Genomic DNA, 10093 nt, shown 5'->3' with positions numbered 1-10093 from the left:
TCTGCCTATATATATATATATATATATATATCAAGGAGATTTTAGAGGTTATGCAAATGAAATTTGAAAAGTTTCAGATGAAGGAAAGTAGTTTTAATCTTAACATGAAAATCACTTTGTACATGAAACAATCAAGACTGACTCCACATATTCACAGACAAATTCTTAGTAAAAATACTTAATCAAAATTTTGATTTTTTGGGAACAAAAGATTTGTAATGTTTACTGAAAGCCTGCTAAATTTTACGATGATACACAAAATATATTAAAGTATAACATGTTTACAAGTCAGTCAAATCAACCAACCTCATAAAGAGTTAAGAAATGTCAAAAATAAATGAAAAACTGATTTTTTTTGTGGTGTGTACTTTTTCTTTTTTGAACAAATATATACATATAAAAGCTTTTTATAGTACAATTCTTAAGACTCAAGGAAGAAAATTATTATTTCAGGTAGAAGAAAATGCGAATTCACTAACCTCCATGGCAACAAAAGATCTTTTCATCAATGATGGCAGCTACTGGCAAGCAGTTGAAACAGTCTGTGAAAGTTTTCCAAAGTTTTATGTTGTATCTTCTCTTACCTTGAAACCAAATCATAGTCAAATGTTACAAAAGTTATCATTTTCCTAAACTGAAAACGTATTTCCAAACATACTTACCTCCGCTGACACTAAAAGCTATTTCTCGATCTTTATCTTTGCCATCTAACGTTGCGCTCACTTGCTCCAGTCTTCATATACCCCACTCGACTGCCCTCGGCAATATCTAATTTGCAAAACTTTACACCAGCCCTCACACGTCCTCTATGCAGGCACTGTTTTTAAGCACTGTATGCAGACATTAAAATCACTTTTTCAAGACTTACCTCATTCCAGTTACTAACACCAGCTCTTAGTGGGGAGGAAGGGAAGGAGAGTGTCAGCAGAGGTAAGTATGTTTGGAAATACATATTCAGTTTAGGAAAATTCCAAACATACCTCTGCTGACACTAATAGCTAAAACCCCACAATGAGATGGCAGAGGGGCCAGTGAAGACAGATCATACAGAAAGCATCTGCAAAGAACAATTATGTATCACAAAAAGTGGTATCAAAGTGGGGAACATTGCACTACATCCAGAACAGGTATGCTCTTCACCCAGAACTACAGAAAATTGAAAAGGGTGGAATATAATACAAGTATGACAGTCCAGCCCCGACCAAAAAGCCGAGGCTTGGATTTAAGGGGTCATGGTGCCCATATCCCATGTTGGTGGCCAGGGCAGTTGGACAGCAGATATATATATATCTATGTAATAGGATCCCTACCAGTAACCAAACTGTGTTTCAAACCACCAGATTTATGAAAGAAAGAAAGCAACACCAAAATGGACAATCTTTCTGATTAACCTGAAGAAGTCCAAAAGGCAACATTCCAGGTCTGGATTGACAGGATCATATGCCATACTCCACCAAAGTCCAGAACTCACCCAGTCTGGATTTACAAACAGTTGTATTTACTCCCCCACCAAGTGGGCAAGGAGAATTCCGCTTACCAAAGGAGTTATGTAGAGGATGTGAAACACTGTCCTACCAAGGACCAAAGATGGCACTGGGCAACACTTGCCACTGAGTGGGATCCAAAAGAAATCAAAAGGGACCCTAGAAGAGAAAAGAACAATAACTGTAAGACAGATAATACGTTATTCACCTCCCTGTTAAAACCTAGTAGAGGTAGTCAACACAGCCACAGGAGGAAGACAAAACCCCATCGAAGAGGAAACTGCCAGATTGTGAAGGTAATGAGATATGAACGTGTCAGGAGAAGTCCACATACCAGCCCGCAAAATATCTTCAAGAGAACAGTTCAACCGGGCAGCCAAAACCATCAAAAGGTGTCAAATCTGGTGAGATGTGACATGGAGAATATTGCGATTGTTAACAGATAAGCCCGAATAGGCAGTATGAATCAATTTCTAAAGTCATCTGGTTAAAGTAAGATGTGATAAATCTCTGGACACTGCAGGATCCCAATGAATAAAAAGTCTGTACCTAGGGCCTCGAAATGGTTCTGTATGAGCCACATAACATCCGAGTGCCTTGACAGGACATAACAAACGATCCAGGTCTGATCTACTGTAAAGATTAGAAATGCCATGGAAATGAATAAGAGAAAAGTATTTGTTTCCTTCTCTGGCAGTGAGAGTTTTTGGAATAACTTACCGGTCAGGATAGAGCAATACATAGATAGAATGATAGAGAGTCTGCTGAACATGAATGGCAAATAAATCAGAATGACAGTGTCCAGAAGCTAACAGCAATAAAAAAAAACTTTGAGGGAAAGGTGATATAATGAACAGGAGGCCCTGGGTTCGAAGGGATGACGTTATAAAGCATGTAAAACAACCCTAAAGTCCCAATTAAGCAGTTGATAAGGTTGTTTGGGTCGGAGAACATAAGAGATGGGATAATACAGTGGAGTCAAAACCTTCTGATATTTAGAATATCAAAAAGTAGTTGCTAAGGAAACTTTATATAAAGCAACAGTGGAAGAAGCAAAACTTTTTTCAAAAATCCATGTCAAGAAATGTGATATCAAGGAGACAGTTGGATGAAGGGGACTGAAAGTTCTTCTCAGACACCAATGACGATAAGTAGTCCATTTCTGCTGATAGATTACCAAAGTAAGATGCCAGAGGGATTTTGTCAAATAAACGAAAACTTTAGAAGTTAAACTCCTACTATGGGCAAAAGACCACATAACTTCCATGCATGAAGATTGAGTTGTCGAACATTGGGATGTTGAAAGCTGGACCAAAGTTGTCTCAATTAGGATAGGCGAGGAGGTAGAGGAAGAGGTGGACATTCTTGTAGAAGAGGAAACCATGTCTGAGCTGGCCAAAAAGGTGCAATCAAGAGAATCTGACAAGGTGTGGAACGATTCGTAGACAAGACTCTGCGTAAGAGACGAATAGGTGGAAAGGCATACAGATGTAGTCCCATCCAGTCTTGACTGAAAGCATCTATCACCAGGGCTTGTGTATGAGGAACAGAAGACCAGAACAGCGTCGATCATCGGTGCTCCAAACTGAGAACAAATCCACTGAAAAACCTCCTGATGTAACATCTATTTTGTTGGAAATAGTCGATAGGGTCGAGAAAGATGATCTGCAATCAAATTCATGACTCCTGGTACAGGCAGGCCAAAAGATGTATGTTGTGGGAATGAGCCCAATACAGAAGATCCATAGTCTGGAAACAGAGATCCCGAGAATGAGTACCTCCCTGACGAGAAAGATAAGAGACCACCGTGGAGTTGTCTGAGTGAATCGTGACTATTTTCCCGATCAAGATACAAAGACCTTGAATCATTGCTCGATGTACTGCAAGAAGTTCCAAAACGTTGATTTGCAGAGTAGAGTCAGAATTCATCCAAACACCCTGGAATTCCTGTCCCTAAAGAAAAGCATCCCATCCATGAAAAGATGGATATCTGACCGAAAAGGTGGTATATGAACCCCAATAGTCGTGTTGTTTCTGTCTAACCACCACCGGAGTTCTGCAATCTCGTTCTAGAACATAGAGACTAGTTGATCCAAATGATGGATGTACATGCTCCATTGGTCACAAAGTGCCCACTGAAGAGACCTCATATAGGCCCGACCCAATGGTACAAGGGCTTCAGTAGAACCCAAATCCTCAAAACAGACAGAACAGTTACAAAAGGTAATATAATCAAAAGCCTGACAATTTCTTCCATATGTTGAAGTCAGAGGGGAGATGGTTGAGTGCTGCCCAAATTGGTGTTGAAAAACACTCCTAGATGGATTGGGTATTGAGTTTGTGAAAGAATGGATTTTTTCCAACCTGATAATGAAGCCCGCTCTTCTGGCTTCAGAAAGGAGAATCTGAGTATGTTGTTTGGCAATATGATGAGTTGGTGCCAAAATAAGCCAATCATCCATATAGTGATGTGTGCACAGACCCAGAAAATGAAGATGCCGGCCAAAATCCCGTACTACTCAGCAGAAGACATATGGTGCTGAAACAAATCCAAATGGGAGAGCTCTGAACTGGAACACTTGATCCTCATGCACAAAAACAATGAGAAGATTCTGCTATGGGGATGTGAAGATAGGAGTCTGCAATATCGAACTTGGTCATCCAAAAAAATGATGAGAAGTGCCATTGAAGTTGAAGAAAAGATTCCACGGTGAAACGAGGAAGCTGGAGAAAAAGATTTAGTTAAGATAAATCGATGATAGGATGCCAATCTCCAGTTTTCTTGGGCACCACAAAGAGACAAGAATAGAATCCTGGATGAATGAGATTGACATTCTTGATGGCTTGTTTGAGAAACAACTCCTGAATGGCTCGGACTCGAAGATCTGTACATCTGAGGTCTGAAGGAGGAGAAAAAATGACTGAAAGGGTGGACAGAGGAGGGGGAGAAGTAAACTGAATCTCTAATTCCAACTCCAGCACTCTGAGAACCCAATGATTGATGGTGAAAGAATGCCAAACATGGTGAAAGAGATGTAACTGTCCTCCCACAGGATTTGGTTAAAATAGGTAGTCACCGATGCTGCTGGTGCCATTGTACTCTGTCCGAAACTATCCAAAAATAAGGCCAGAAACAATTAAGAGAATCAATGGAACGAGGAGTGGAAGGAGGGGACCTTGAGACATGAAAGAATGAACCTGCAGAAGTACCAGTTGAAGTAAAATAGAGTCGAGCAGCCAAAGACGATAAAGAAAACTGCAAACGTGCTGTATCAACTCTGCCTTCTAAAGATGCTGGAATTCCAGCAAATAAATAAGGCCAAAGAAAAGGAGCTTCTCGTAAATCTCGAAGGGCAGAAGGTAAGTGAAAACCCTTCAAAAAAGCATCATGACTAAACAAGTCCCAGCAACAGACCAACCACGACACCAAGGCAAGTCCTGAAGAGGACAAATGTGTCATAGTAGAGACAAGAAAAGGGCCCAGTTCATCGCCAAATTTGTTGAGGCAATCGGTGACATGCTTCAGACAAAAACTTAAGAGAAGTATCTTAAAACAGTAGTAAGTTATAATTTTCCTAAACTGAATATGTATTTCCAAACATACTTACCTCTGCTGACACTCTCCTTCCCTTCCTCCCCACTAAGAGCCGGTGTTAGTGACCAAAATGAGGTAAGTCTCGAAAAAGTGATTTTATTGTCTGCATACAGTGCATATATACAGTAGCTGCATAGAGGGCGTGTGTGGGCTGGCACAAAGTTTCACAAATTAGATATTGCCAAGGGCAGTTGAGTGGGATATATAAAGACTAGAGCAAGCAAACACAATGTTAGATGGCAAGATGAAGATCAGGAAATAGCTATTTCTTGTTTTGGAAATTTAACACTAATTTTTCCAAAAGTGATGTCATTTTAAAAAAATTCTAGCTTGATTTGAAGTGAAGATTGTAAATTGTTTATTACTTTAACTCTTTGAATGGTAATAAAAGTAATTTCCAGATACTGACTTTTCAAATACTTATTTGATTTTTATAGTCATTTCCAAATACATACTATCCATTACATACAGGTATGCATATGTAGCACACACACATGTACATACATTCATCATAAAAACCATATATCCTGTTGATGCTGGCACATTCATGGTTCCCACGTAGGAGAAAAAAGTTTTCTGGATATTTTATTTTATACGCTAATAAAAGGCATATTGTCTCTAAAGACTGTTTCCCCCTGTCCACATAATCTCCTAAAAACAAGTAGTTACTCTCTGGAGGGAACCCACCATATTCAAAGAGTCGTAAAAGATCATAGAACTGGCCATGTACATCACCTGGAAAAAAAAATTAAAGGTAAAAACAGTTGAAATGTGTTCATTCAAATGAACTTTCTGTCCCATGAAGATAAAAATATAACAAACTTTAGAAACTAATAAAATTCTAAACTTTTTAACAAGCCTGTGGCTATTCTTATCTTAGTATGGCATTTAGAACTATATCCAAATATTTAGTTTGGTTAATGATGATCCAGATGGGACCAGTGAATCATCAAGTACTTTGCAACTTTTTACAGTTGTTTCCTGACTCAAAAGGTTTGTTAGTTAAATAAATCTAGTTTCTGCTTGCTTTTGTGATGACATCACTATGTATGGAAGCTTATTATTGAAAACAATGATCAAATTTGGTGTATTCTTGCTTGTAAGGGAAATATGGCACAGATGTGTCTGATAAAATGAGAAACATGCAATAAAAAGAATGATTCAAGTGACATTTTATGTCTATTAAAGGTTTTCAATACATACTCCACTAATATTTTTAGAACCTGAGGAAAATATTAAAATTTATACTTATTTTACTATTAGATAATTAGTTGTTGTTTTTAGATTGTAGTAAATCTTACCCATCTTTTGGAAAATGAACTTTTAATTTATAAACTTTAAAAAATACATTGATAATGATTCAAGTATTCACTAAAACATTCTATAGAGATGTCCGATTATCTTTAAGATAAAAATTAGGACTTTTAGTAAGCTTACAAGCAGTTATTTTCAATCAAAATTTCAGTTGACAAATTAATGCTGAAATGATTATGTGTATTAACTTTTATTATGTCATATGCTTCATTATTTAATAAATATATGTTAAATAAATAATAGGGGAAAAAATTGAGGTTTTTAAGTGATTGGTAACATATCTATATAACATTGTCAAAAAAAACAACAAATCGTGTATATTAAGATAAAAATACTTAAATAACTTTTCACACACCTAAATGTTCAATTTTTATCATAAGAAAACTTCATGCTGAGTTTGAAGGTTTATAAAATATTTTTGTAACTTTTATTTCTGTTACGTTATCCTGTTTTGAATTCTAAACACAAACACTGATATCAGAGTTTTGTAAGTTAATTTTATGCCTTTTTCGATGATAATTAGAGTAGATGCCACTTACCACATATTTTAAGTGGTGCTTCTAGTTCTAAGAGGATGGGTTGGCTGAGGAATATTTCCCGTGATTTCAAACACAACCCTCGAATCTCTGCTTCACTTAACTGGACATTTTTACCTGGACGAGATCCTCTTACTGTAAAATAATTATAATTTAAAAATGAAACTGGAAGTGAGCATGTTCAAGTTCTAGACTGACAATCCTGAAAATACTTTTTTTGCATAGACTTTGATCTACATTATTATTCAGAGAGAGTTAATTTATGGAATAGTTTACAAATAATGTGATTTGTGCTTGAATGATTACAAAGCTTTGTTCAATGTGTTTATAGATGAAAAGTTATTGTTTTCTTAGAATGGAAGGGATGTATAACTAACTGGTTGACAAGTTTCTTTGATGGTTATTAAGCAACATCTGTAGGATTACACATAAGAATTTCAAACATCTGACTCTACATGTAATATAGCTCCTATGATTAAAAGAATAAGCTTCATTAAAATAATACTTTTAAATCTATATATATATATATCTTTCAAACAATACAAATAATAATGGCACATAAATGTTTTTAAGTATAAAGAGGTGATATATTCAAGCTATTACTTAAAATACAAAACTAAATTTCAAAGACATTTCAAATTCAAGATAAAACTCTGAATAAATAATAAATAGTCATTACCAAATATTAATTACAGCAATTAAAAATATGGTTATATTCTGTTAAAATGACAAACCAACAAGCTTTACATGTCCTGAACAGTTCAAACATCAAGAAAGCACCAATGGTAATTCTCACACATGGCTAACAATTAAAGTTTGAAGGTTTTACAAATATTGAAATAACCATTTTAATAAAAGAATTTTCTTAGTGATTATTTGCCACTGAACATAAAATACTTTTATTACTGACCATATGTTCACGTTTTACATGAATATCTCGTACATGAGAAAAGAATTTCTAACTTGAATTTTCCACTAGGTAAATAATAAAGAAATTACGTACAATCTTTAGAGGAAATGAAACATGCAACAAAAATTATAATAGTGATGAATAAAGTAAATAAAATCATATTTATACCTTAAATAATGCCAAGCGCTGTCAACAGTAACCCAAAATGTTAATTTACATATTAACATATTTAAAAATTGGACAGGTAATTACTATTTTAATAAAACGTACGACCAAAAACATTTTTCACTGTATCACTGTTGCTTTTGACAAATGAGCTGTAATAATATGATATGTGTTTGTACTTTACAACAACAAACCACATTTTACAGAGGATTTATTCATCAATGGTCACAAAACACAAATGCTATAATACTCATTTTTAGCACAAAAAATCACAATTTATTTCTAAAATATTGTTACCAAAAACATATGAAATTTTCTTTAAAAAGTTGTTACTCTTCTGCAACTTCCACCTCAATATTTCATACTACTGACTTATGTTATGCCCTACTACAGTTAAATAATGGGCTTTTAAAGTTTAATTAAAAAATACTAACTCAAAAAAATACATTTAGATATTTTTTTTTACTACAAATGTTAGGCCTGTTGATTTTCAATGCTTCAACAACTTTCAGCATTGAAGTCATAACTCTGAAGCTCTTATACTACATATACAAATTTCAAAGGAACTTTTAACTGTCAACAGCCAGCCCAGTTGACAAAATCTGGTACTGAGCAAAAAGCCATCAGGGTAATGATGTGAAGGAGACAAAATAATGATCTGAAATATTCACATACTTCTGATTTGAAATCTGAAGTGGTCAGCTTAAGAAGAATGTGAAAGAAACATGTATAGTTTACTGATTTTTATCACAAATCTTAAATATTAGGCTTATTGCTTATATACTTCACAAACTTCTATCATTGACACCATACATTTAATAATATAATTTTTTAAACACAATCAGCTTTCCTACACTTGCAACACTGCCTACAGTTAAAATATTAGTAATATCAACATTTTCCTATCACTGGTTCATCACTTTTAACTTTGTTTTTTTTTTATATCAGAAATAAAATTGTTGTGAAAAGAAATGAATTATTAGTATAAACTTACAAAGAGAACAAAATGTAATATTGCTACTATTAACCTTTATTATTTATAAATTAATTTACTGTCAATACCATTACATCTGCAAGTTATATTATTATTAGTTTAGGCCAAGGATTCTCAAACTTTTTTCCTGTTCCCACCCTTGAAAATATTTCTGGCTGTGACGACCCCCTTCCCAACATAAACACAAAGTGATAGCAAATTACTGTACTATTTTCAGTTTAAAAAACGCTGGTTTAGGCTAGAAGTAATAGAACTAGAACTGAAAAACAAATATATATATATATTCTACTTAGAATAGAAGTTAGAACTAGAGTAGAAGTAACCTACCGTATTGAGTTTAATAATATTAGTACCAATAGTATTATCAATATCAACGACTTTGTGAACTTCAGTACTGTCACTGGTCGTTATCTTCTATACTTTAGTTTAAATTCTTTATAGTATAAATTATACAATATACAAATATTGAAATCATATTTTACCGAAGTATAAACAAAATAAACCTAACTTAACTTTATCATCATGCAAATGCAGGACAAGTTTAACTTTTATTAAAAGTTTTAACTAACTTAAGTAACATTACCGATAAGCGTAATTCCGTCGTTCACTAATAATAATATCAATAGTAATAATAATTTAGGCTAATACTTACAAGTAGTACATACTAACCTTCCAAAAGTCGAGCAATAATACTATCGATATTTAATTTGTCAGAATCTGCCATTTAATTATTATCTCTAGAATGTACTAAAGATCATGTGATTAAACACTATAGTCTTTCCAGTTTACGATAGCTTTAAAATTATTCTAACCCACAGCGAGTGCTCCCACATCTACACACGATCCTGCGATAAAAAAAAAACTCGGAACTTTCCGATCTTAGTCTACGTGACAAATTTAAAAAGTATAACTGAAATTAGGCTTTTTATCAATATTTTATTAAAAACAGACATATCGATCAGTATTTATATGTCTTACATGAAACTCAAAATAATATACTTATCACTCTTATATATTATTTTAGGGAATAATTTAGTTTTCCGAATATTCCCGATTTGGCATTCCAAACTTCATTTTCTGTAATCTTCAATTAAC

General features: G+C 34.3%; 1 protein-coding gene across 4 annotated transcripts in view; it reads right to left on the bottom strand.

The window, feature by feature from the left end:
• LOC106461339 (serine/threonine-protein phosphatase alpha-2 isoform-like) overlaps positions 1-9850 on the bottom strand; it is a 35757-nt gene extending 25907 nt beyond the window's left edge. For 2 of the 4 annotated variants that reach the window (XM_013921157.2, XM_022388210.1), the window contains exons 1-4: positions 9668-9850; positions 6933-7064; positions 5584-5814; positions 480-584 (exon numbers count right to left, since the gene is read on the bottom strand). In XM_013921157.2, coding sequence (XP_013776611.1) covers positions 480-584; positions 5584-5814; positions 6933-7064; positions 9668-9722 — 523 coding nt within the window. In that variant the 5' untranslated portion in view covers positions 9723-9850. The remainder of the gene's footprint in view (positions 1-479; positions 585-5583; positions 5815-6932; positions 7065-9667) is intronic. The other 2 variants (XM_022388211.1, XM_022388213.1) reach the window with 2 other exon arrangements.
• Positions 9851-10093: the final 243 nt, after the last annotated feature.

Source organism: Limulus polyphemus, unplaced genomic scaffold (genome assembly GCF_000517525.1).
Source record: "Limulus polyphemus unplaced genomic scaffold, Limulus_polyphemus-2.1.2 Scaffold937, whole genome shotgun sequence".
In the NCBI taxonomy this organism is placed as follows: domain Eukaryota; kingdom Metazoa; phylum Arthropoda; class Merostomata; order Xiphosura; family Limulidae; genus Limulus; species Limulus polyphemus.
The sequence above is the reverse complement of the archived record's forward strand: the minus strand, read 5'-3'. Positions and strand labels throughout refer to the sequence as shown.